Raw genomic sequence first — 27,150 nt, 5'->3', positions numbered from 1 at the left:
TCTAACCACTATGCTACACACTTGAAACTAATATAAAATAATATTAAATGTCAACTCCAATTGAAAATATTAAAAGGGGGGTGGAATATAAAGAAGAATAAGAGGTTCAAAGTTCCAGATATAAAATAAATAAGTCCTGGGGATATAATATACAGCATAGGAAATATAGTCAATAATATCGCGATAGCGTGGTACTGTAATCAATAATGTGGTAATTACTCTGTATATAGTGCCAGGTGGATACTGTTGAATAACTATGATGTATACATGAAACTAATATAATATTGTATGTTAGCTATATTTTAATACAAATCTAAAAAAAAAAAAAATCTAAAAATCTTTGGGTGGCACTTCCCATTTGTCAGGAAATCTCTTAAACTGCTTTCAGTTACAACAGAAAGGCAAGGTTTTTATCTGCTCACTTTACTCCACTGAAGGCAAAACGATTCTCTTGTTTAAATGTTAGTTGTTTGAAAACAGTGTACAAATGAAGAATTTAATGGTAACACACAAAATATACATGTATGCTGTAAGAGTAACTGTTTTACATTTTTTTCATTAAAGAATTATTTTTATTATCGCTCCACAAAGAAGTTATAAATATACCTGTAAAAACATTGAAAAGGCACTAGAAAATTCTGAAATGAAAAATTCTAACGTACAAACTATGATACATCTTCTATGATTTACAAATAATAAAATTCTATAAGCTAGAATGATTTTCATAGAAATTTACTAGGAAGAACCAGAACATCAAATTTTAAAAGATTTTCAATTTTAACCCCAACTGAGATTTTTGAGCAACTGTAATTTGTTGACAGGCACAGACCCCATAAGCACTTGCTACCACTAAGATTAAGCTGAAGAACAGAGATTTGTATGCTGAGATGTGTCAGGCTCTTCCATGAAATTGACAGAAGTGGTCTTCTCTTATTTTTCCCCTTATGTTATAAATAGAAGTAAATATACATATGGTAAAAAATTTAAATGGCACCAAGATCTAAAAGAATAAGCAAATATCCTTTTCTGCCATAACGCAACAAATCTGAGGTCTTCAGAATCACCAAGTAATCATATGAATAATTTACAAACTGAAGTCAACCTTGGAGTCTCTTTATCTGAAAATGATGCTCAGGCCTCTGGAACCATGTTGATTTTCTTATATATTACCTCTGTTGCAGCCATGCAGTCTGCTCCTTCTTAAAAAAACCAATGACAAAAGCAATGCGCACACTCTGCTCATGGACAGCAAGCCCAGGCAGCAGCTGGACTCCATGGATCTGGTCCCGGCTCTGGATAGAGCCCCTGGTATCATCCCTGAAATTAAGGAATCACATTTATGAACAAGGCATTTTCAAAAGTAAGAAAACTTTCCCTTAATCAAAATGAGGTCACCTGGTCCTTATAAAATGGAGAGGCTGAACTCTGACAGAGCTTTGGGTTGTCTCATTACTTAATAGAAAAATCTCTTTATTTAACATTGTACAAAAGAACCATAGAGTCCCAAAGAGTCAAGATAAAACCAGATCAAACCTTCAAACCTTTCTCGAGAACAAAGGGAAGGGACTGAGGATGGAGAAGAGAAATTCCTCCAGAGAAACTCCCACCCAGTGATAAGAAGCTGGGTGCCACCACCCCCCCCCGCCAGCTCCCCCCACTCTCTGGTGAGCAGAAAAGGCATACCGAGACTGCGGGCATCTCAGCCGAGCCCTTCCTGAATGCCTCGGATTCTCCTGGCCAGCTGCACGTCCTTTGGGAAGAGAGTAACTCGGCCGGCATGTAGGGAGAGGAGATAGGCGTCCTCAAAGAGATGAACTAGAAATGCTTCTGCCGCCTGGGGGCAGAAAGAAAAGTAGAAAGACACAAGAGAGGGGGCATGGGCGGCTTTTTTCACAGGGACCTGCCAAACTTAGTCTCTGAGGGCTCAAAGGACTATAGGAAAGACTGTCTACAGAATGAGACTGAACTGCCGGGGAATTCTGCTATCGCCAAACAAGATTCAGTGTCCAAACCCTGGGCATTCTTGTAGCTCTTTTCAAGGAGGCAAGATTCAGCGTGTGACACCCCACAGCCAACCCTATGGAATTCTAGAACACCTCTCTCCCATACTCACCCCTTCCCCACTGTGCCTGGGCCCCCTTCTTACCTCTTGTAGGGCCAACAGGGCCTGGGCTTGCCAACTGAAGTCCACACCACGAGTGAATTTAACACATATTTCTCTTGCCTGTGAAGGAGTGGAGATGGGCAGGCAGCAAGGGAGAAGGGTTGTGGGGAGGATAGAGAGTAAAAGAAGAGAGACTCAAGGGAAGACAGACCCTCTTCTCGAGTCTCCATGAATCTTCATTTCCCTTATAACTTCCTGGGCCTTAATCTTAGCACCTAACTAGTAGCGGGTGTCAAGTCCTGGGAGCTTAGGCATCGACATGTCTATTACTCGTGGTGGGGAGAGGAACATACAATCTCCCAGGGGAGGATAGGGATAAAACGGTGCCTGGATGAGACGGTTCCTATTTACAATCAAAGAACTCAGCTTCAAAGGTGGTGGGGGTTAGAACTTAATTCCATAAAGAATTGGAAGGTACCCTTGGCAGGCTCATGTTTTCAGAAGATGAAGAATCCCCTACCAGGTTAGAGGAGTCCCTTAGCCATTTGGGTAAAAGATGATAGGGTCCCCAATACCTGGGAAATTTAAAGAAAGGAGACACGGGGGTTGGCAGGAAGCTCCCTGGAGCTCACCAGGCGGCTGAAGGGGGCCTTCCTTAACAATAGCTGTGTGCTCTTCTGAAGATTTCGGATCTCCTTCAGAACCAGAATTCTCCGGCGACCTGAGGGACAACGGAAGGAAGTGCCTGAGCAGAAGAGTTGGGTCATAAAGGTGAGGTGCAGTGGAAACTAGGTGGTCCCTTGTAGCTTGGCTGTCAAACCATCAAATTGCTAGACCATAATACAATCCACAAAAGCAGGGGTTTTTTCTATTTTATTCACTGTGTTTATTTTCAGCACAGTGGCTGGAGAGAGGCACTAAATAAGTATTTGTTAAAGGAATGAATGATCGTTTCTTTTTTTTATTCTTTTTTTTAAGATTTTATTGGGGAAGGGGAACAGGACTTTATTGGGGAACAGTGTGTACTTCCAGGCCTTTTTTCCAAGTCAAGTTGTTGTCCTTTCAATCTTAGTTGTGGAGGGTGCCATTCAGGAACCGGCAACCCTGTGGTTGAGAGGACGCACTCCAACCAACTAAGCCATCCGGGAGCTGAGCGGCAGCACAGCTCAAGGAGCTGTGTTCAATTTTAGTTGCAGGGGGTGCTGCCCACCATCTCTTGCGGGACTTGAGGAGCTGAACCGGCAACCTTGTGGTTGAGAGGCCGTGCTCCAAACAACTGAGCCATCCAGGAGGCAGCTCAGCTCAAGGTGCCATGTTCAATCTTAGTTGCAGGGGGCTGAGCCCACCATCCCTTGCAGGACTTGAGGAGTTGAACCGGCAACCTTGTGGTTGAGAGCCCACTGGCCCATGTGGGAATTGAACCAGCAGCCTTCGGAGTTAGGAGCATGGAGCTCTAACCGCCTGAGCCACTGGGCTGGCCCGATCCTTTCGTTTGAGGGTCTTATTGACCATCAATAATGATCCTTTGAGGATACTGTCTTAAATGCCAACTCTTACATGCAGTCTTCCCTGACTCCCAAGCCTTTCCAAACCGATGGGTCACTTCCCTCCTTGGGGCCACACAGTAGTTTGTGCATCTCTTCTATCTTTCCTAACTAGACTGGAAAACCAGTTATTTTGTTTTTAGGTCTTTTTTTCAGAGATGGAAGGAATGTGAGAGATTAGTACATTTCTGTTGTATTGTTTATCCTCAGGCCCAAAGAGGTGAAGACAGTTAGCCAGAGCTCATTAGTGGCCAAAGTGGGACCTCAGAAGTGGCATAACTCAGTATCAATGTCAGGTCATTAGACTATGGAGTCAGAGCCGTTGGCTCACAGCCTAGTAACAACAACAACAACAAATCTTAAAAACATTCTCCAAAGTAGAAGTCAAAAAAAATAAAATAAAAATCAAACTCTCTGATCAGAAATTAAAAACACAGAAATGCAAAACCTTAAAATTCTTCTAACTCTGTGTTGAAGAGGAAACTTAATTGAAATGAGACTATCTAGAAATTAATAAAAATAAAGTCTATAGCCCCAAACTTATAAGATAGAGCCAAATTGTACTAGAGGAAAATGTACAGCCTCAAGATCTATCTATTAGAAAATAAGAACGTTAAAAGACAGCAGAGGAAAGTGTTCAACTCAAGTGTTAGGAAGAGAATTACTAGACTAAGTCAAAGAAGGTAGAGCTAAAGAAATATTCTAATAATAAAATAATGAAAAAGAGTAAAACAAAAAAAAGTATAGTTGCTCCATAAATTAAATCAAGGAACAATAAAAATGAATGAACCTCTGATAAGTTAAGAAAGAAAAGAAAGAAAGAAAGAAAGAAAGAAAGAAAGAAAGAAAGAAAGAAAGAAAGAAGGCAAGCAAGAGAAAAACACGCAAAAATTAACATTTTGAAGGATAAAATCAGCTTTGGAAATGTTACTCAAGGTCCAGCCACAAAAAGAGAATCCACACCAAGTAGTTCAATAGAAGGGATTTAATACAGTGAACTCATTACAAAGGGTTGGAAGAGCTGCAAGAGCAAATAGGGACGGTGAGGCAATCCAGAGATGCCTTATACTATGCAGCTGGCAGAGGAGACTTAATCCCTGGTTCTGGGTGAGGGGACGTGGGCCAAAAAAACCAGGGCAGTGCTCAGGTGACATCTAGAAGAGGGAGGCGCCATACCCAGGAGGCAAGCTACTGGCTGGCACCTGCTTCCTTCGTCACCACCAGTCACTGGAGGCAGCCTTTAATAAACAGACATGCAGTCATAGGAACACAACTAAAGGCCACCAAACAACTTAAGGCCAACACCATGAAAGAGAGGAACCAAACTCAACAAAAAAAATAACCAATATCAGAGGAATCTGAGTTCATAGAGCAAAGAGATAGAGACTTTGAGAGATATACACCTTATAACCTTAGAGGGGTAAGGGAAGATAGGAAACCCATGACCCAAGAACAAGCGGTTATGAAAAGTAGCCAATGAAAGAGATCATGGGAAAGAACTGGGATTAAACATTCAGTAGCTGGGTCTTGAAATGCCAACATAAGGAGTTGGGATTCAATCCTAAGGTTTGAAGCCATGGAAGAGCTTTAAGCAGGATAGAGAGGTGATCTACTTAGGTTTTGAAGTTCATTCCAGCTGTTGCGTATGGGAAACAGTGTTAAGAGACATGTGTGGAAGTGGAGTAGTGGCTGGGTTAGGATGCTGGAGGCTTGGACTAGGCTGGTGGGAGTACAGATGGCAACAAGTGACATGACTAAGGATGCAATTTGGAGGTACAATTGCATGAACTTACATTTGGATTGTACATGGGGGTGAGAGAAAAGAATGTCTCCCAGGTGTCTGGCTTGAAAAACTGGGTGGGTGGTTGTGCCATTTACTGAAATGGGAGAAAGTGGGGATGAAGAGGTAGGAGGGGAGTAATCAAAAGTTCGTTTTTGGTATGTTAGTTTGACACACCCAAGAGCACTCAGGTAGAAAGGCAGTTGATATACAAATCTGGGCTCAGAGGAGAGATCTGGGCTAGAAATACGAATGTGAGAGCTGTTGATGTATGAGTGGAATTAGAGTCATGGGAAGGGATGAGACTACCTGGGGAAGGGAAAGTAAGGGAAAGGATACCAAGGAAATCCAACATCAAGCTGCTGAAGAGAGGTGGCCCGGCAGTAAGAAACAATAAGCAGGAACTGCAGAGAGTGTGTTGTATCATGGAAGCCAAGGGGACAGTGTTTCAAGGAGAATGTGGTCCACTGTGTCAAATGCTACTGAGAGACAGAGCAAGAATAAAACAGACATGTCTACTGGGTTTGGCAACACTAAAGTAGCTGTTGACACTGACGAGAGTAGTTCAAGTGTACTAGAAGTAGGGGTAGTGGTTGTGGGGAGTCAGATGGGAATGCATTGAAGGATTTCTGGGAAGAGGGGAAACCTACTTTTTTTAAGTCTGGCTATTTAAAAATGGGTAGCTAGCAAGGGCAGTAGAAACGGAGAGTATGAGGGAGACCGGGATGTGGGAACAAGGAACCACCCCTGCTCTTTTTCTTTAGATTAGAAATAGCAGAGCACATTTACAGAACGCCAGTGTAAGGAGTTGGAATTTAAATCTAAGTGCAGGTGGAGAGGACAACAGAAAGCTTTGGGAAGGTGAGAGAAGAATGTGACCACGAGCCCAGTAGGTGGACGAGTGGCTTTTGATAGGAAGGCAGATACCTAGGTTCTCTGTTGTGAGAAGATAAAGGGAATACAATCTAGAGGCTTCTATTTCCTTAATGAAGCATGGGGCAAGGTCATCATCAGCTTACAGTGAGGTGGGGTTGGAGCAGTAGGATTGCCAGGAAGTGTCAGTGTCCATCAGAGAGAAAAGATGGACCAGGAAGAGAGGGATGCTTCTACATCAAAAAGCAACTGCAAACACATCCTTAACAATATTCCTGTTCAGATTACGAATGAGACAAAGATGGCTAAAACACCGCTCTTATTTCAGTAGTAGCCTCAGGGCCTCATTAATACAATACAAAATAAAATTTATAAAAATGAAAAAGAAGACTCAAAAGTCTTTATTTGCAGACAGTATAATAGCCTACTTAAAATTTCAATCAAGCAACTAAAAGATTATTAGGATTAACAAAAGTATGCAGCAAACTGGTTGGCTGCAAAGGTTATTTATGTTTAGGAAAGAAAAAAAATCTCATTCACAATGACAACATTTATAAATAACCTATAATGTACTTTTCCATCCTGCTCTTGGCTAGGTAGCAGAAGACAAGTAAAGCAATTGTTGCCACAACGTACAGTTGGTGCATTTCTCATTCACCAGAACACAGACCACAGAACTGAAACTAAGGACCACAGACCAGTTGTCTTTCTGGGCACCCACGTTGGGAAGGGAACAAGGGGAGAGCACTGCTTGAGTTAAGGGCACTGGGTAAGCCCCAACACAGCCAGTCACAGAAGGAAAAACAAATGAAACAAACCTGGAAGGTCACCTTCTAAAAGTAGAATTGTTTGAAATCGTCACAAAAAGCAGCCAATAACTTTGCAATTTAAAAAAGCACAAACACTGAATTTTAGAAATCCTGTGTCTGCCAGAACAAGCTGTGTGACCTTGTTCAAGTTACCTGGCCTGTCTGTGGCTCAGTTTTTTCAGCTGTAAAATGGGCACTATATATATATATATATATATATATATATATATATATATATATATATATATATATATATATATATATATATATAAAACTGAGATAACTCAAGTAAAGAGTTTAACAAAATGCCTAGTTAGGGGTAAGCACTCAATAAACGCTAGTACATCAAGAAGAAGAATTAGTATTAGGAGCCAGGTTGTCTGGGCCAGTCCTTTCTCCTTCTTGGAACTGCCTTCCCCAGTCCCTCCCCGAGCTTGGAACTTGGGCCCTGCTCCGAACAGATGCTGGAAGGCCCGCGGACCAGGAGCAGGGAGATCGGGCTCGATGTCAGGCTCCGCAAACGAGCCTCGGTTTTCTTGTCTGTGAAATGGGCACGTAGACCCGGCCGTGCCCAGCTCACAGACAGGCTGCAGGGGGACAACTTGGAGGGAAAGGGGCCGCGCCACTTACCTGCGGGGGCGCCCCGCCGGCGGGGGCTGGGGGCCGGGCTCGCGGTGCGCCTCCTCGGGGCTTCGGGCTTGCGGCGCCGGCGGGACGGGTCCATGGAGGGCGCGGAAGGTCTCGGCCCCGCGGTTTCTTCTCCGCCTTCAGGGTTCGGGGGTACAGGCTGGCGTCTGGGGTAGGCTTAGGAGCACCCTAGCCACGTGTGCCTGCAGGGCGGCTGCTCCAGCGCCGCCTGGGCCCCCTTGGTTCAAACGGCCCGCTCTGCCGATTCATTGCCGGCGTTTTTTAAAACCCGAATCCTGCGACTCCTAGTGGCTGCCTCTGGAGCAGAGCGACTGCAGGGAGGACCAATGAGAGCACAAAGCGAGAGATTAACGGCGGCTGTTATAGGAGGAGGAAGGGGGACATGGCGGATCGACGGTGGAATCAGCCAATAGACACTTGGAGAATTGAAAATAGGCGGGAATTTTCCCCCTACGTGTTTATCGGGGATGCTGTCAGCTCCACGTCCTCGGGTGTCCTCTGGCGGAAAAAGGAAAGCTCGACTCTGGAGACGTAGATGGTGTGTTTGTAGAACGCGTTTCTCTAGACAAATCACTTTGCTCAAAGATTTTATGCTTTGCCTTATCAATCCTGAGGTAGCTTTTAAAGATGAGGAGGCAGACCCACAGAGATTGTGACAACCCCACGCCATACCTGTGTCCCGTCCGGGAACACCCCACGAATATGACTCAAAAGACAGTTTAACTGCATGAACATTATTGATTAGGGTCGTGGGACAGCCGGGATCCCGGTTCTGTCCGTACGATCAGGCAGGGCAGGCCTCATTACTATTCTTGGGTCACACTCTCCAGCACTGTAATAGAATCGTCCAAGGGAAATGACCCCTCCCCTTCCTGTTGTGGACAGCCGTATTCAGGTCAAATGTAGTTAAAAAAAGGGGGATTTTATTTTCTACGGTTTGCTTTCTTGCATTCTCTAAGTGTTCTATAGTTACCATGAACTATAGTCAGGAAAAACGTCATTGCAAAATTAGTGATTTCACGGAACCCTTGTTCACTATTAGTGGGAATGTAAAATGGTACAGCCCCAGGAGAAAACAGTATGGTAATTGGTCATAGAATTAGCATATAATCCAGCAATTCCACTTCTGGGTATACGCTCAAATGAATTAAATGCAGGGACTTGAACAGGTATTTAAACACTAATAGCAGTGTTATTCACAATAGCCAAAAATGTCCACATGGATGAATAAACAAATTGTGGTATATATACATACAATGGAATATTATTCAGCCTTAAAAAGAAAGTAAATTCTGACTCGTTACAACATGGATGAACCTTGATGGCATTATGTTAAGTGAAATAAACCAGACAGAAAAGGACAAATATTGTGATTCCACTTATATGAGGTGCCTAGAGCAAATTCCTAGAGACAGAAAATAGGATGGTGGTTGCCAGTGGCTGAGGGTAGGGGCATGGGGAGTTACTAGGTAATGGATATGGAGTTTCAGTTTGGGAAGATGAAAAAGTTCTGGAGATGAATGGTGATGGTTGCACAATAATGTGAATATATTTAATGCCACTGAGTACACTTAATGGTCAAAATGGTAAGTTTTACATTGTGTATATTTTACTGGAAGGAAGGAAAGAAAGACAAAGAAGTAAAGAGAAAAAGGGAGGAAGGAAAAGGAATGTTCGATTGAATCCAATGAGGTGTAGTCAAATCACAGAAAGATGATTGTTTTTCAGTAATCCAGATCATCACAGAGGCGAGAAGTCCAGCTACACCAGTCCTCAACACCCATTCATCAGACAAGGCAAATCTTCACTCATTAATTCTGTTTTAGACATATAGCTCCTATTTTGCTCTACTGAAGTGGAAAACAAGGTAGAAAAGAGGATTCTTTTTTCAGATTCCACACAGAAGAGAGATCATATGGTACTTGCCTTTCTCTGACTTATTTCACTTAGCATAATGTCCTTACACAATATAACATCCTACAACCAGGTCTCTAAAAAGTCAGAATCTCCTTCTTGGATGGTTCTTGTATGTATCCTCGCCACCATTTCCCTAGTTCAGACCCTAATTAATCAAAGGTGGTCTTACTGGCCTTTAGTTCTTCCTAATGCTAATCAAACCCATATAACCAAGTGATCTTCCCGAACAGCAATTTGGATCATGTTACTTCCTTGCCTAAAACTCCCCAGGGCATCCTACTGTCTACAGAGAGCCCTGACACCTCACCAAAGCCTAAAAGGCACAGCATCATCTGGGAGCCTACCCTGCTGTAGCCTTGTCTCTGGCCACTTCCTGTGTTGCATGCCTATTGCCAGCTGTACCAGTCTACTTACCTGTAGTTCTCAAGTACATCACCTTGTGACATACGTGTCTGCTTTTTACAAGCTGTTCCTGCTTCCTGGAATACTTCTTTCCCTCCTCCCACGCCACCAAGCCTAGAAGACTCCTGCCCATCCTTCCACACCCAGCTCAAAGGGAGCCTGTCTCTGCGTTCCAGGCAGTTAGCCCATCTCCCCTGCACCTCATACAAAGGCCTCTTATTGCACAGCACGCTGTACTAGAATTTCATTACACATTCGTTTTTCCTGTTTCCTTTGATGGATCCAGTCCTTGGAGCACATACATTCTTGATAAAGTTTGTTGAATTCTTGGATAGAAATCTCTTATTACATTTTTTTTTTTTTGACAAGAGTTCTTAATGAAGAAGGGTGATTTGTAAACTTTCGCGACTACATAGGGAGCTCCCTGCTGACCTCAGGTTTTGAAAGGATGTAGTCAACAAAAGGCCAGGGGGCTCTAAACCAAAGCAAATCGGAAAGAATGGTATCGATTGATAAGCAGGTCAAAGGGATGAACACATTTAGGGCTGCTGAGAACCTCTCCTTTTTATAGGTGGCCAAGGTCTTAAAAGGGAACATGACTTGTCCAAGGACAGCCAGTCAAGGCAGAGGCAGGGCTGAGGACACAGCTGACTCCTAAAGTTGCTTCTTTCCCCTACACCAGGTGACCCTTTGCTCCAGTCCTCAGCCTATCTTCATCAGGGGTCAGAGCTCTGACCTCCTGGAATGCTGTTTGCTTGTTAAACTATGCAGAGACCTTTGGACAAAGTGAAGGCAAGCAGAACCATTTGGCACGGTCCTACCTCTCTGTTTTGCAGGCAGATTCCTGATGAGAGGAGCCTGAGGCCTACTCCAGGGCCCAGACAGGCAGTCCTGAAGGAAGCCCCAGCCCTAGGCTCCCTCAGAAGCACTCAGGGGTAGGGACTGATGAGTTCACCACGGTACAGATGGTTTAAATTACATTGTATTTGAACCAATGTTTACAGAAGTCTGATACCAGTCAATTCTTATTTGAGGGTTCAGCGCCTCTATGCCAAACTTCCACCATTCAGGCCCTTCTTACTCCACTCAGAACGGCAGGCCACAGCCAGGCATTCCCTATAACCCTCCAGACTCATTGGGAGAGTAGAGGTTCTTACCCTCCATCTACATAATCAGCACGACACAGCAAAGCGTCTCAAACTCACCCCCCAAAGGACAACAGGACAGAGTGAACACATCTCCAGGGTTTGGGATGGTATCTACTATCAGCATGAAATATTCTTGAGGCTTCTGTTTTATCCTCTATCACTATAATTGATATGAATTTTGCATTTTACTCCATGATGGTATTTTAATAAAACATTTCTTCCCCTCTCAGCAAAGCTGATACCATGCTGTGCTCAGCTGGGACTTCAGTGCCCCTGACAGACCACCCTGGTGGACAGTGGAGCTAAACATACACCCCACTGTGTGTTAACATTTATAGGCACCTGTGATTTATTATCTTATGTAATTTTCATACTCATCCTGTTAGGCTTTCCCATTTTAGAGATATGAAGACCCAAAGCCCCAGGAGGTAAAGCAATTGGCTTGAGTTGGTGGCAGGCCTGATGGGGCATCCCTCTCCTCAGGCTTTGCTACCCCTCACCACTGAAGTTCCATTATAATTCTCCCCCAAAGCCTTCCCAGTCCTCCATGGCAGCACTCAAATAAAGGCCAAGTGCTTCCCGAACACCCTCTTAAGCAGTTTGCACAGTTGAGTGCACAGGCTGGGCAGCCCATGGCAAAGGAACAGTCCTGGATTCTTCCAGATTCCTGGCTGCGTTACCTGTGGCAGAAAGGGGTGGGCAAGGTCTGGGAACCAGGAACTCTGGCTTTGCCCGTCACTGGCTATATGACCTTGGGAAGTTCCTTCCTCTGAACAACATATGGTGGACTGGGAGAGTTCTAGGCTTTGGTACATCAGAGCTTTACGATTCAACAACATTCTAGACGCTCCGCCCAGGAACGTCCCAACCCTGGTGCTGCTTCCCTCATTTAAAAAATAGTCCTACTGCCAATTTCCCTTTTCTTTTTTCAAACAAAGCCTAAAACATTCTCAGGCCTCATTTTGAACAAGGCAGGTGTAGTCCCCGCCACCCTCACTCTCCATTTCCTTCTTCCCAGGACACACACCATGACCCAGAGATGCTCAGTGGCGCCTGGGGCTCAGAGAGGGTGGGATGCAAAGACCCTCTTCTCCCAGCAAACTTTAACCTGCTGGATTCCCACGCAGCCCAAGGGTTTTGCTCGTCAGGGATGCCTTCCCCTAGAATCTATTTTAAGGAAGGCATTTGGTATTTTGTTTTATGATTGAGCTGCCCAGGAAAATGGTCTGAGGCTCCAGAAACTGCCAAGGAGTGAGGAACGCTGGAATGAAGCGCCACTCAGCTCCCTGGAGTCCCTAATGCCAGTCCTCTCTCTTGGTGGTGGTGGGGGGAGTGTTACCGGGAAGACACCAGCACATAATGCTTCTATCCCAGCCACAGGAAATTTCCCCCAAAGCCCCCAGAGACCCACATGGTAGGTGGGACCACAGATTTGGAATCAGGCGAACCTTGCTGGGAACACAGGTTCCATGAGGAGGTCACTTAACCTTCTCTGGACCTTGATTTCCTTGATCTGCACCGACCTGTGCAGGTTGCTATGCCCGAGAATAGAAGTTCAGCACTTACTACAATCCTGGGATACCAGAACTACTCTGAGTGGCAGGATCCTGGTCAACCCACCACCCTGGAGGGTGCTCATGGAGTCAGGTTGCTGGTGGTGGGGCTGAGGTCCAGATGCGCTCTAGATCCCAGCCTGTGGCAGAATCACGTGGCTTGTATGGCCAGAGCCCATGGCAGGCTACCCCTCTTGCCAAACAACTTGTACTTCTGGGCCTCAGCTTCCTCATCTTTAAAATGGAAGGTGCAGAGTTCATAAAAGCTGTTATCAAGGGCTGCCTGGAATCCCCCTGTCACCTCTCCCAGGGCAGAGGACGTGTGAGCAAGGACATGGAACATCAAAACAGGCCTGGGCAGGAGGCACTGTGGGCAGAGGGGAATTTCCAATAATGGGCTATTACTCCTTTCCTAGGTTGGCCCACAGAGTGGGCCCAGCTGGGGGTGGAAGGCCCTGAAGCCACAGCGTCGACACCTTCTGCTTTGCAGAGCAGGACACCAAGGCCCAGAGAGACTAGGTAATGAATGGGCTGGGAACAGACACTGAGTTTGCAAAACCTAGGGCCCCAAACAAGGTTAGGGAATATCTTCCAAGTTTTCAAAACTACAATACTTAGTTCTGGTTTGAATTTGCTCCCTCACCTCTCTTTGTTGGAGAACCAATTTTAGCTTATGATTTAGGAGGAAATCTTAGGGTTGTTAGTTCCTGCCATTCCACTTGATGATTTAGCTTTAGTGCTGCCAGAGGTTTAGGGGGTTAGGGGAAGCTTGGTGGGCTCAGTCACTGCACTCACACCTGTGGGGGCTGGGAAGCAGCTTTCTGCAGGGGGAGGTGACAAAGGAGGACCCGGGTATTACATCCTGGGTATTCTGTCCTGGCGGTCTGTGGGGAGGAGGGGCCTTGGGGACAGGGCACTCTTGAGGCTCACCAGCATGTGTGGCCTCAGCCTCAGGGCAAACAAGGTGCATCCAGGTGGCAGCAGAGGCCCCGCAGGAGGCTCAGCTGGCATCATTGATGGCAGTCCGAGAGGCACCCAGCAGTCTCTCACGCTCGCCCTCCTCTGCTGGGGGGCGGCCCCGGGACAGGCGGCTCAGCAATGGGCGGTGCAGCCCATTGTAGAGGGCAGTGCCCATCAGGAGAACGACAAAGCCGAGGATCTGCAGTGGGTGGAAGGCCTCCCAGCCCAGTGCCAGGCTCAGTGCCCAGATGACAATGGTCCGCAGGCTGTCCAGCACCATGCGGGTGGTGGCGCTCAGCTCCTTGGTGACGCTGATGCCCGCGAAGTTGAAGAAGGCAATGCTGCTGATGTTGCCCAGCAGCGCCAGCGCGATGAGTGGCTGCCGGCCCACCTGGCAGAAGGCATCCAGTGCATCCTCCAGCGTCCCACGGGGGCTTCCGCTGAAGGAGCCGGCCGGGATGTAGTACATGGGCACCAGCAGCAGGGAGAGGATCACAAAACCAAAGAGGCCTGCAGGAGAGGGGGAAGCTTGTCGTACTCTCTGCTCGGCCCTCGAGCTCCCAGCAAGGCCTCCCCTGATCTCCTGCCACCCCTTCCGAGTGGCCCTCACACCAGGACCTTTCTTTCAGGTACTGGAGCCGTCCGTCTCACCAGGATTTCTCTGTGGCTCTCTAGCTGCCCCATCTCCACGTTAATCTGTGATTTCTGACTGGACTAAGAGTAAGAAACACTTTTTATATTGTGACCAGGACATGTGTGCACAGGCACATGTACACACACGCACACTTTCACAAAACAATAGCCACCCTTACAATGTACAATGTTCTTAGACACTTTTAAATTCTAGTCTATTCATTTAAAAAAAGAATTGCTGGCTGTAACCATTGTAGTGCTCATGAGTGTGAAAAAACATGGCTCTCTAATCCAGTGGCATTGGTTTGTGACAAGGAGCAGGACCGGAATGTAAATTGATGCACTGCTTCATTCAGAAAGCCTTGCTAGGACAAAAAAAAAAGAGCAGAAACAAACACTACGCTTTGTGATGTCGCGGATGTGGTGATTAACATTCTGTGGTCAGCCCTCAGCTCTCTGTGGGCCAGGACAAACGGTTCCCTTACTGATCCACAGGCCACACTTTGGTGGCACTGCTCTAAACCACCTGTTAGCTTCCTATTTTTAAAGCAAAATTTCGATAGTTACTTCCCTGCTCAAAAACCTTTGGTGGTTCCTCCCTGCCTGTCATTTAAACTCTAAATCCACTTGCCTGATGTTCAAGGTTCTCCATGATATGACCTTGACCTATGCAATTCCTGATCATTTCCCCAACATCAAACCGATATCTCACCCAAACTATTCCTCACTGGTCTCCAAACTCATGTCCAGCTCCCCATGTCTTTACTCTGTTTGGAGTTCCCTCCTTCCCACTCTTCCTGCTGAAACTGCAACTCGAATGCCACTTCCCCTGCTCCAAGACACTCAGCCATGCGTCGCAGGCGAAACATCACTTGAGCACAAATGGCCTGAGCTGAGATGCACTGCTCGGTCCTTTCCTGCTGGTCGCATCTCTAGTGAGGCTTACCTGTCATTCATCTGCGTCCTTGTCCTCCCTGAGCTCCTGACCACATGCACAGCAGATATCAGAGTATATGGCAACACACAGGTGGTGGAGGGAGGAAGGAACGGGGAGCAGGATGCTCACCCCTCCCAGTGCCCGTGTGTGCATTCACGCCACGTGGCGCCCCGACCAGTGCCCTGCTCCCAGCCCCTGTGCTCACGTACCCTCAGTGCCCACTGCTCGCAATGGGTGCACGTTGTGCTTGTAGATGAACTTCTCCTCTAGCACCATCTGGATGGAGACAATGATCTGGGCCATGATGATCAGCAGGTCCCCTGTGGGAAGGATCAAGAGGGCTCAGGGTGAGGGAGGCAGGGACATAGCAGGGCCATGGGACGTTGGTGGCGGGGGGGTGGGGCGCCCAAAGTTGAGGGCTCCCATGGGGACATAACACGCATAGCCCTGACTTGTGTAGGCACCATACAGCTCACAAGGCACAGCCATGGCCGCCCCCATGCCTGATCTCCTGGCCCCTGAGGGGTGGGCAGGCTGGCCAGCCTCTGAACTGAGCTCCCACAAGGTCCAGAGGCCTGCACAATGGGGTAAGTAAGTCTTTTGAGAAGCACAGGCTCTGAGATAGACATTCCTGGTTTAGTTCTGCCTCTGAGTGACCAGGGTGGTCACTTCATTGTAAAATGGGCTGCACCGCTTCCTTTCTGGGCTTGGTGGAATCACTGTGATGACAAAGGCCAGTGCTGAGCACCAGGCGGGGCACTCGGTCAGCGCTCAGGACACTTGGTAAGCGCCTTCCCTACACTCTACCCATCACCTCGAGAGCAGGGGCATGTCCACAGCAGCTGGCCCCCACATGCCCTCCCCCAGGACTTGGCACACAGCAGAGCTTGTACAAGCTTGTTGAATGACTCTGTGCTGGGTTCCTAGAGAGGACAGGGCAGACAGAATAGGAAGGGCAGCCCTGGGACCCCCGAGCCGGCCACACCTGTGATCACTTCGCTGAGCTTGTGCTGGTCGTCATGCTTGCTCATAAGGTCCGCCAGACCCACGACCACCAGGCCTGCGATGGTTGCGAGGATGCCCAGCCACTGGCTCAGGGCCAGCCTCCGCCCCAGGAAGGCCACTGAGAACAGGCCTGTGAATATGATCACCGCTCCCCGCAGCATCTGGAAGCTGGAGGCGCTCGTCATGTTCAGGGCTGGAAGAGGACAGACGCGATGTTAGCTCCTGAAGGCCAAGGCTGTCTGTTCGCTTCAGTGTCCTCAGGACTAAAGACAGACCTCCCACATAGTATGTGCTCACTAAATCTTGGGTGAGTGTGTGTGTGTGTGTGTGTGTGTGTGTGTGTGAAAGTCAATGGGAGAGGCGCAGGGGTGAGGTGAAGATGAATTGGGGGTAGGGTTGGCTGTTTCACCAGGGCCCCCCTTGGGTCATGGGCTTCATGGAGCCCTGCTCAGCCTGGCCTGGCTACTCACCCACATACATGATGCTGGTCCCAGTCATGTCACAGAGGGCTGGGGGCAGGAAAAGAAGGGGGTTGAAGGGCTGCTGGGGATCCATGCTGGCATCTAGGTGCCTCGCAGCTCTGCACCGGAGCAGGTAGAAGGCAGCCAGGCAGGAGAACTCCCCCAGGAACATGCCCACTGCCTGCAGACACAGAACCCTAGGAGTTTACAGCTGGAAAGAGGATCATCTTTAACAAAAATAATTTTGACATAACCTTTCCTCAGATAAGAGCCTACCTATAACCCCAACACATAAAACAGGCAAAAACAGAGCTGCTGTGCGTGGGAGGCCAGAGACTGATTCCTGGGTCTACTCCTAAGACTCTTGAACATCGTGACACAAACCCAAGGCTGTGTAGAGCCTGGTCTGAAAACCACCAATCTAGGCCAACCCCCGTTCAAGCTCCAGATGGAGAAACTGCAGTCCAGAGAGGTTAAAAAACTTACTTAAGGTCACAGAGCAAGTTGCTGGCAGAGTTGGGCCTGAAATTTGAGTCTCCCACTTCCCAGTTGAGCAATGAGGAGTCTCCTATTTATGGTGTCAGCCCTGTCCCAGTGGGCTCTGGGCTCCCAGTGGATAGAGAACAGGTTTTGCTATGAGGGTTGATGTTTTCCAAATGTATCCTGACCTGAACTTGGTGAGGGCTAGCCTCACGGTGTCCAGGCCATGACTGCTCACCAGGACTCACTCAGACCTCCCACAAAGGACTGTGCCTTCTACTCCCTTCCAGAGGCACTTATACCCTGGCCTTTGTTCTGGGAAGGGAGAGAGAGAAGCGGGTGGCTTTTCTGGGAGCAGGGGAGTACTCCATCCCTAGGTCAGAAAACAGCAGGGCACCTGGCCTGAGGCCCGGCAGATGGGAAGTGGGGAGGGACAGGGCCGATACCTGGAGGAAGGGATGCTGGAAGCTGTGCTCCTTGCTCCCTCCACAGCCCTGGGCCACGAAGTTGTCCGCCCACCTGCAGCAGCAAAGGAGAAGGTCAAACCCTGTAGTGAGGCGGGCTCTCCCACCTTGGTCCTGGTACCTTTAGACAAGCTTGCTCTTTTCAGTGCCAACAGGCTATACTTAGGAGACTCAGCCCAGAGTGGGACTCCCTCTCAATGGGGCCAGTTTCCACGGCAAGGAGTCATCATCGGGGACCATGGACAGAATGTGGGGGCCTGGGAAACTTTACATTTTCATGAACCTCTAACTGAAATTTAGCATTTCCTCAAATTATGAATGTAGCATCGCAATAGCTGCAACTTTGTCACAAAGAAATCACAACTATTCTCATTTTCACATAGGAGGCATTACAGATATTGTGAAGTACCATTTACACTCATCACTACTCCAAAATTATAGTAATTAGACTGAATGCTTATAATTTTACAAGGTATGGTCCGAAAATACGGTGGATGTCTACATTAAAAAGTTTATTACAGTAAAAGATACATTGCCATTAATCGCCCTCAGAACACTCCCCCTCACTTTAAACACACATATCGGATCGTTCTTGCCACTTTCTGAAGTAGCTCTAGAAGTCCTCTTTTGTGGGCGTCTTTTAGTTGCGCTGCTGTGGCTGCCTCGATGTCCTGAATTGATTTAAAATGTTTATCTTCCATGGTCATTTTGACTTTGGGGAAGAGCTAGCAGTCGCACAGTGCCAGATCCAGTGAATAAGGTGGATGAGGACACACGTAATGTTTTTATTTGACAGAAACTGCCATACCAGAAGCGATGTGTGACACGATTACAGTGACTTCCGCGGAGTGCCATCCAACGTAAAGGCAGGGATCTTCAATATGGGAAGTGGCATATCCAAACTTAGTCACAGTGTGTGACAAGTTTCAACTTGTCCGGTGCAGTCAGTCGGGTGTGAGCTACGATCGAGGTGTATTTTAAAGTGAGCCATAAATCATTCTCCATCATGGCAACACTCTGTGTCACACATTGTTTCTGGAATGTGGCAATTTCTGTCAAATAAAATCATTCCAGTGTGTCCTTGTCTACCTTATTCATTGGATCTGGCACCGTGCGACTTCTGGCTCTTCCCCAAAGTCAAAATGATTCAGGACATTGAGGCAGCCACGACAGCACAACTACAGACACTCATGAAAGAGGACTTCCAGAACTACTTCAGAAAGTGGCAAGAATGATGGGATAAGTGTGTTCGAAGCGAGGGGAAGTATTTTGAGAGGGATTAATGGCAACATGTCTTTTACTGTAGTAAATTTTTTATTTATTTAAATATTCACCATGTTGTCCAATCACATCTTGTATGTGTTAAGAAGTGTATACACACAATTACTATATCAAAAACTTGCTTTTTAAGGTTTTGATAACTTTATTTCAACAAATTGGGTTTTTCTATAATCCTCGGTCTTTTATTTTCACGTTAAAACATTACTTTAGGAAGTACATTTATTTGCACATTTAAAAACAACAGGATTCACCAGATTCTCAAAGGGATCCATGGCACAAAAATAGTAAGAGCCACTGGTCTCCAAGGTCACTTGGGCCCTGGGAAATGACCGCCTAACACAGACTACCCAGTCACCTTCATAAAACCTGAGGGCTTGGAGGGTCTTTCTAGCACAGACCCTAAAGCAGATGGCAAGTACGCGGCATGAGTGGAGTGGCCTCCCAGCCAGCACCCTGGCAGATGGCGTAACTGATTATGGCACACTTCCCCACCGAGTCCAGACACAGGCCCAAAATCCTTTGTAGCACAGCGCTCTGGGCAGCTACTACCAACACTTTACATTGTCAGCCATTCGTGTGAGCTAAAGCTTCCATCCCTGAATTTCATTTTTGCTGGGTCTAGTATGATCTCTTTCATTGGAAAACCCTTCAGATATTGGGAGACTTTTCTACCTTCTGAATCTTCTCATCTTCTGGCTAAACAGCCCCAGCCCTTCCTAACCTTTCACTTCCCCGGCTGCTGACGTCTGGAAGGGCTCCAGTGGGCCTAGGACCTGAGCCAAAGGCATGTGACCTGGTGTGGACCGAGCCTGGCTAGATGGTGGCCCCTCCCTCACGCTGGGTGTCCTGGTTGGTTGACAGGACTTCAACTGTGTCCACCACGTCACACTGCTGACTCAAGTCAATGCAGACCCAGGCTGGTTCCTGTGGGCCACTGACCAGTTCCCTTCGCAGCACCTCACACATAGGCAGTGGCCGTCTCTAAACTGAAAGAGCCCCCTGGGAGGGTCTGGGTGAGGCAAGTGAGCAAAACAGTGAGGTGAGGAAGAATGAAGAGGTGAAATTTTACCAAAGGCACAGAGCCAAGTGAGCAGGTCCAAGATGGGAATTCCCAGGACTGGAGCCAGGGCTCCTCCAGGGGGTCGAGGGAAGTCATGCCAAGTCCATAACGCCAACCAGAAGCCTAGGACAAGGGCAGGTATGGAAGCCCCTTCCTCATCCTGGGGGCACACTCAGATTGGCAGGTTCAAGAAGACCCCCCAGATCTAGTGGTGGATCCACCTTCCAGAACCTTCCCCCGGACTACTTACTAGCTACACAGCTTACAGTAATGACAACTCACATCTGTATCACTTTCAGGTTCCACAGTCACTGTCACTTGAGAGTTGAGCTCAGCATCCAGCAACTTCCATATCTTTCAATCCCCTGCTTCTGGCACATTACTATACAGAAGCTCAAACATTCTTTGGTTGAATGAATGAGACTTCCAAAGCACACGGAGCAAATAGGCAGGTACTACAATGTCTCCATGAGTCCTAATTTCCCACCTGGTATGAGGTGCCCTCTGCTGGTGGGACAAGCTGGGCCTGTCTTTCCCCAGGTTGGGCCCCATGTGGAGTGCTGGCTGTAGGGTTGGTGTTGAGGTCCCTCCCCCCACCCCAAAGGGACGGCTTTGCTTTCTCCAAGGGGTGGGTCTGCCGGAACAGACTGGGGCTGGCAGCGTTCCCAACTGGGGAAATGGAGTCTTTTTGTATCTGAGGGCCTGGGGCAGGCTTACAGCTCAAGGGATTGGGTGTCATTGGACAGGATACCCTGCCCAGCCTCTCTTAGACCTGGGAAATCAGGCCAGCAGGCACTTTGGGATAGAGTCAGGCTTCTCGTCCTGGCCCCGAGACAGACTTCGGTTCACAGATTTCAGCAGGCACAGAAGGACCCCCAGTAGCACAGAACAAGAGTCAAAATCCAGCCCCAGTACATCTGGGGACGATAGCAATGACCCCTAGGGTGGGATACCACTTGCCTATTTTTGCAAAACATGTCACTAGCATGTTTTTATAAGTGTAGGATTCACTGAGTACTAACTTTGTGCCAGGCCTGTGCTGAGCACTTCCCGTGGGTTGTCGGTTTTAAGCCTCTGAATTAACAAGGGTCCTATTTTACACCTGGGGACTTCAAGGTGGGGGGCGGAGGGGTGGAGAGAGGTGTGTTCAGGCTCACACAATCAACAACAGGCAGACCTAGGCCCAAACCCATGTGCTTGAACTTACATTCAGAAAAGGCAGCAGGATACATGGAAAACTCAGATTGAGTCTCACAGGCTGGACAAGTTATAGTGTTCTCATCTATAAAATGGGGATCATAGTGCCGACACTGATGAATTGTCAAAAGTAATAAATAAGATATGTAAGAGCCGGTACATGGCAGGCAGTCAATAAAAGTTCTCTTCTGCCCCTTCTCCCTCTTGCCCCTCTATTGAGCAGGAGACGTCTCCCTCTGTGTTACGTCGGTGTGGTCCCAGCTCTGCTCTAGCTTGAAAGCTGGGAGAGCATCCGTTCTCCGGGACCTACCCTGCTGGCTGAGGCAGCGGCAACTGGAAGGACCTCAGGCTACTGCCCCTGCAGTTCCAGAGCCACGAAGTGCTGCAAGAGGAGCAACTCAGCCATCATCTCATGAAGCTCCTTATTACACAGACGAGGAGCCCAGGGACCAGAGATGGCTGAGGGACACAGGGCTCATCACGTGCCCAGAGGGCGGGTACCCAGGAGTTTCCACTCCAATTCTGTGCCCCCTTCCTGGACACTTGAGCTTCCCTTATCACCTTCCTACTTCCATTGCTTCTCATTCCCCTGGCTGAGGTGGGGAGGGGTCAGCCCTGCAGATGGGCCCTCCATTCTCTGTAGATACTATATCCTGGGGAAAGCCATGGTCTCCAGAGCAGGAAGCCTGTGGGGACCCACCAGAGTCAGGCTGAGGCCTCATGAGGAGGTTCTCCTCCCCTGCTGGTAGAGGCTGGCTTCTTTTCGAGTTCCCTGGGCTTGCTGGGAGTGGGGGTGGGGCGAGTCACTCTGCATGGCCTTGCCCAGTCAAACTCAAAACTCAGCATTCTAAGAGGTGAGCGTATCTGTGTGTGGGCCGGGATGGCGGACTGAGACGGAGGAAGTGGCTAATATGGCTGCCTCAGACCAACTGGTTGGGTGTCCATTCACCACAGAATCTCTGCCATTTCCTCTTTCATGCCTGGCGTGTCAAGCCCAGTCAGTCAGTTCCTTTCTCCTGCAGTAGGGTCTACAGAAGGGCCACAGGACTTCTCCACTCTCTGGGGTGTCGCAGCAGGTGGCCCTGGCTCATGTGGTGATAAATGAGGATGAGCCCACTCATCTATAAGAACAATCTGAAAATCTTCCTCAGTCGATCCCACCTGTGTTTGGGGAGAAGGTGGGGGAAGTCACACCTATTTTACAGGTAAAACTGAGGCTCGAAGAGGCCCAGTGACTCATCTAATCCCACAGTTTCCAAGTCTCCTGCTCTTTGATTTCAGGATTTCTTTAGTTAGTCCCCAGAATCCCTTTGAAGCAATTAGCTCATGCCAGCTCATGGAACCCAAGGGTGGGGGCAGCCACCAAGGCAAAAGTTAGAGCTGGCATAGAAAGGACAGTGAGAGTATTTCCCTAATAGAAGCTCAGTGGTCCCAAACCTCCTGTCACTTTCTTGGCAGGGCCCCTGGAACCAGCAGGCCTGACTGTTGGAGGGAAGTCACCCTCAAGGCCTCTCTCTGGCTGGGTGAGCTTCGAAGCCTGCAGATGTTTAAGAGGGTATCTGAGCCCTATTTAGTGAGTGTCTACTTGACCCTGGCTCTTTACGTGCTGAACCCCACATGGATTCAGGGGAACGGGGCTCCGAAATGGGCACGACCTCATGGACAGGCTTTAGGCAGACAGCTCTAAGCAGTGCCGAGGAGGGCAAAATGTTTGGTCTCCAGGAGACGCACCAGCAGAAGGTCCCGGTGAGGGGGTGAGAGCAGCCATAGAAAGAAGAAGGAGCCACATCACAGGAAGGGCCCTCTGCCAAGACCCAGGGACAGGGTAAAGGGCAAGCCTGCTTGGTGGTTTTCTCTCCCGTGGGTAGTGACGCCCACCCGCATCCCAGCCAGGGCAGCCCGTCTCCCCAAAGCTGCTGAGTGGGCAGAGCGGCCTCTCCAGTGGAGAGCTGACCTGTGATGCTAGCATAGCAGGCAGCACATGCTCATACCCACTTCCTCATCCACTGTCTATCGTCCGCCCAAGAACCCGGGGAGGGAAACATTATGCTCACCTTACAGGCCAAGAAACTGCAAGAGGTTACTAAAGACTCTAAACCTGAACATTGCATGGCTGCTGGCCCCAGGGGGAAAACAAGCAGGTGACAGCAGGATCCTGTGGGCTGGGACAGAGGCTTCTTGCCCAGTCCCAAAGGGAAAGCGCTCTGAAGGCAGATGCCACTTATAGGATGGTACCTTTCATGGGCACACACTGGTCTGTGCTTGTCTGGGGAGATGTGAGAGTAAATCCCACGGAAGAGGGACTTTTGGGGTACTGCAGCTAAAAAGGAACAGGACGGGACTAAAATGCTGAGACCTAGGTTCTAGTTCCTGCTCTGACCAGCTGAGTCACAAAAAGAAACTTGAGACTTGGACGGTGCATTGTGGGGATGGATGATTTCTACTTTCTAAGAACTCCAAGTGCCCTGAAAAATGACTAGAGAAGCCCCAGTCCTCATCCCACATAGGTGGGTAAGAGCACGGATTCTACAGCCAGGTACTTAGGCTCAAATGTAAACTCTGCCACTTAGTAGCTGAGTCGAACTTGGGCAGAAAAGTCCATCTTTCCATATCCCAGTTACCTAATCAAGGGACAATGAGTTTATGTCCCTCATAGGGTGGTGATGAGAATTCATTAAATTAACACATGAAACGCGGCCAGAGCAGGACCGGGCATGTGATGCTCGATGTGTATTAGCTGATTAGCAGTTGCTGTAGTCACATTCTTGTCTGTCTGTCCCCACCAAAAGCTGCAGGTCAGAGTGTGATTTTAAACTGATAATTCCCAGCAGGAGGTACACAGCCACTCTCTCAAGCTCTTTCTCTTTGAGAGCGTTCTTCTCAATCTGGCCTTAGAACACTATTAGGGTCCAATTCTGGGGTCCATCTTAGGTCGGGAGGCTCCCGAGAGGCCCCTCATCAGGCTACAGGGTAGGAGACACGATCAAAGGTTGGGTCCCCACCTGGGAGCCTCTTTCCTGCCTTTCAGGCAACTAGCCAGGGTTCAGCCTCCCGGGGCTGAGGATCACCTGGCGTCCTACCTGACCGGTTTGGAGCTTTTTAAGGAAGGAACTGAGTCAGCACAGTTTACCCCAGTAGGAACAGGCAGTAGCAACTCTCCTTGGGGACAGCAGCCCTGGCAGACCTCTAAGCACTTGACTTGGGTCTTGGCTGGAGCCACAGATGGATGGGAAGTGATTTGTTCTGCTGCGTTCAGATCCTAACTGAGGTGGGGGCCCTCTGGTTGAGTCTCCTTGTTATAACTAGGGCTCAGCCAAAGGAGTGACCTTTAAGAGGCCATAGGGCCTAAGAGACCAGCACAAATCAGACAAACATAGCTGGGCAGAGCCTAATGAGACAGGCGGGCCCCACCCTGAGCTCTACTTCCTTTGGAGAAGGGAAGACATTGTGATTGCCAAGTGTGTACACATCTGTCTCCTCTACTTCAGATTCTAAGCATCTCAAAGGCAGAAGTGACTCTTAGTCATTTCTGTCTCCTTCCCTGAGTCCAGACAGTGCCTCACTCACTGCAGGTACCTTTTACATGTCTGATGAACTGAACAGGATACTTCTTTCCCAGGCCTCTCTTTTGGGGCATTTCTCAGATCACTGATGGAGTGTGCTAGGAACAAATACCTCAAAATTGAGTATGACCAGCCCTCCTCCCAGGGGGGCTGAAGCATAGGCCAGAGGTGAGTGGGATGACTTCCTTTTGCTCTGGAGCCTGGCAGGGCCGAGGTGGAAGTGAGGTCAGATTGGGGACCATAGAAAAAGGCCAGGCTCTGGGTCCTGGGGCTCTTAAGTGGTGCAGAGCGGCAGGAAGGTCCTGCCCTTGTGTGGGGGCAGAGAAGGAGGCAAAGAGCTGCCAAGAGAAGGGGCTGCTTCCTGGGCATTTGTTGTCGCCCATTAGAGAGAGGAGGCTATGCTAGGTCCCTTAGCCTCACGACAGCCTGGGTCCTTAATCTTCAACCGCCTGGGGACTGTCCTCACTGTCCCACGAGCACCTCACCCTCATACATCATAGCTCAACTGCCCACCTGCCCTCCTTGTCTGGGTCAATGACACTTCTGCTTTCCCAGGCAGAAATCCTGGAGTGATCATTGTCTCTTGATCCTGTGGGTCAGGCCTTGGAACTTCATTATGCACCTGGTCTCTCTCACCTGTCCCTCCCTTTCCCACCTCACTGCCCACTACTAGTTCCCCTCCTCCGCTATGCAGCTGCCTTGGAGTGGTTTTCCCTGCACCAAACTACTCTTTACCTTGACTACCAGGTTCATCATACAACTTTTAACATGTCACTCCCTGCTCAAAAGCCCTTCTTTGATGATGGGATAAAAATCAGGCCTGGGCATTTGGTGCTTCCACTTCTATCTGGCCTTGCTGTTCCCTGCCTTGATGTCCCCGCCACATGTAGAAATCCAGTTGTAACCCTTCCTCCACGAGGGGCTGATGGGGCAGCCGCGTCTCTGCCGCCACAGCACTCCATGCTCACTGGTCACTCGGCCTGCATGGCATCTATTGTAGCTGGCATGCACAGCATGGGAGCCTCCCCCCACCCCTGCCCATAGCTCCTGGGGGAGCGGCGCGACGCCAGCATTGGAAGGAATCCGGGAAGGACCAACGCTCCGGTTTAAAGATGAGGAAACTGAGGCGCACAGACGGAAGGTGACTCTCTGGCATCAAGCACACAGTGAATCAAAACCAGGGCTCGGGTGCCCCAACCCGGGCACTGACTCGCTCTGTATTTCCCCGGGCCTCGCACCCCTTGGGTGGTCCATAAACCGCGTGAACCGACCAGAGAAAATGGTCGAGCGGGTGAAGCCGGGAAAGGAAATCTGAGAAGGGGGGAGGGCGAGGAAGGTGCGCGGGAGTCGACAGCTCCCGCGTGGGCTGCGGCAGGCGGGGCAGAGTCCCTCCCCTCCCGGCCGGGCCCGGACTCACTTTGCCGATAGTGTGTTGATGGAACCGGTGACCAGCATAAGCCCGGCCAGGAACAGCTGGTACTTGGTCCAGGCCATGGCGGTGGAGGTGGGGAGCGCAACACTACAAGGGTCCCCGCGACCTCCGCGATCACTAGAAGCAGCAGCCCCTGACCCGGTCACCCGAGGGTCTCGGGTGCTAGCGCTTCCGGGCCGGGCATCACGTGACCCGCGCTGGCCTCGCCCCGCGCCGTCGTGCTCCGCCTCCCGGGAGGGTGTCGGCCCTGGCAGCTAAGCTCGCTGAGCAGAGGTGCCCGCACGCTCCAAGTCCGGAGCCAGGCGTGCTGGTTGCTCCCCATAGGATGCCAATGGCAAGTCACGGACCGAGGTCTCCCCTTTTGTAAAAGGCACCCATGGGACGATGCAATGAAGATGCATCGTGGATGTTAGAGCGTTTTGTAAACCGTTGAGAGGTTGAGTTGAATGCTGTCAAAGGCAAACTACGAAGTGCACATATAGGGCGTGGGAACCTCCTCTCCACATGGTACCCAGAGAACTCCCGGGAGGCCTAGGACGTGTCCCTAGGGATCCCAGCCCACAGTGTTGCTCACATCTTACAGAAAAGTGGTGTAGGAAGCTAGTTCCTGCTTCCCGGGAGACCATTTTTATAGATAAGGAAACGAAATTGAGAGAAGCCAAGTGATTTGCTTATGATCATGCTAGTGAGTGATGGGGTGGGGGTATGCACTCAGATTCTTCAGTCTCCCCCAAATCCATGCCTTCAGCTCAGCCCCTCCACGAAGGTCGCCCCACTGCTTCTCCGTGGATTCCCCAGATGCTGCTAGGAGGCAATCACTGTAGAAAGACCCAGGTTTGTTTGCAAAAGCTTTCTGGCTTTTACAATTCTACTCCTAGTTCTCAGCCCTTAGCTGCACT

The 27,150-nt window shown here is 49.0% G+C and overlaps 2 protein-coding genes across 2 annotated transcripts; both read right to left on the bottom strand.

Annotated features, from left to right (window-relative positions):
* Positions 1-549: 549 nt before the first annotated feature.
* On the bottom strand, positions 550-7,997 carry CENPA (centromere protein A). The gene is made up of 5 exons (XM_019735270.2): positions 7,741-7,997; positions 2,737-2,825; positions 2,147-2,224; positions 1,684-1,834; positions 550-1,317 (listed from the first exon to the last, which is right to left on the bottom strand). Exons 1-4 carry the CDS (start codon positions 7,832-7,834, stop codon positions 1,700-1,702), a joined length of 396 nt encoding a protein of 131 aa, XP_019590829.2. The 5' UTR covers positions 7,835-7,997; the 3' UTR covers positions 550-1,317; positions 1,684-1,699.
* Positions 7,998-11,041: 3,044 nt separating this feature from the next.
* SLC35F6 (solute carrier family 35 member F6) lies at positions 11,042-26,725 on the bottom strand. The gene is made up of 6 exons (XM_019735372.2): positions 26,237-26,725; positions 17,701-17,773; positions 16,784-16,955; positions 16,294-16,506; positions 15,518-15,628; positions 11,042-14,248 (listed from the first exon to the last, which is right to left on the bottom strand). Exons 1-6 carry the CDS (start codon positions 26,311-26,313, stop codon positions 13,779-13,781), a joined length of 1,116 nt encoding a protein of 371 aa, XP_019590931.2. The 5' UTR covers positions 26,314-26,725; the 3' UTR covers positions 11,042-13,778.
* Positions 26,726-27,150: the final 425 nt, after the last annotated feature.

This window comes from Rhinolophus sinicus, linkage group LG05 (genome assembly GCF_036562045.2).
Source record: "Rhinolophus sinicus isolate RSC01 linkage group LG05, ASM3656204v1, whole genome shotgun sequence".
Taxonomy (NCBI): domain Eukaryota; kingdom Metazoa; phylum Chordata; class Mammalia; order Chiroptera; family Rhinolophidae; genus Rhinolophus; species Rhinolophus sinicus.
The sequence above is the reverse complement of the archived record's forward strand: the minus strand, read 5'-3'. Positions and strand labels throughout refer to the sequence as shown.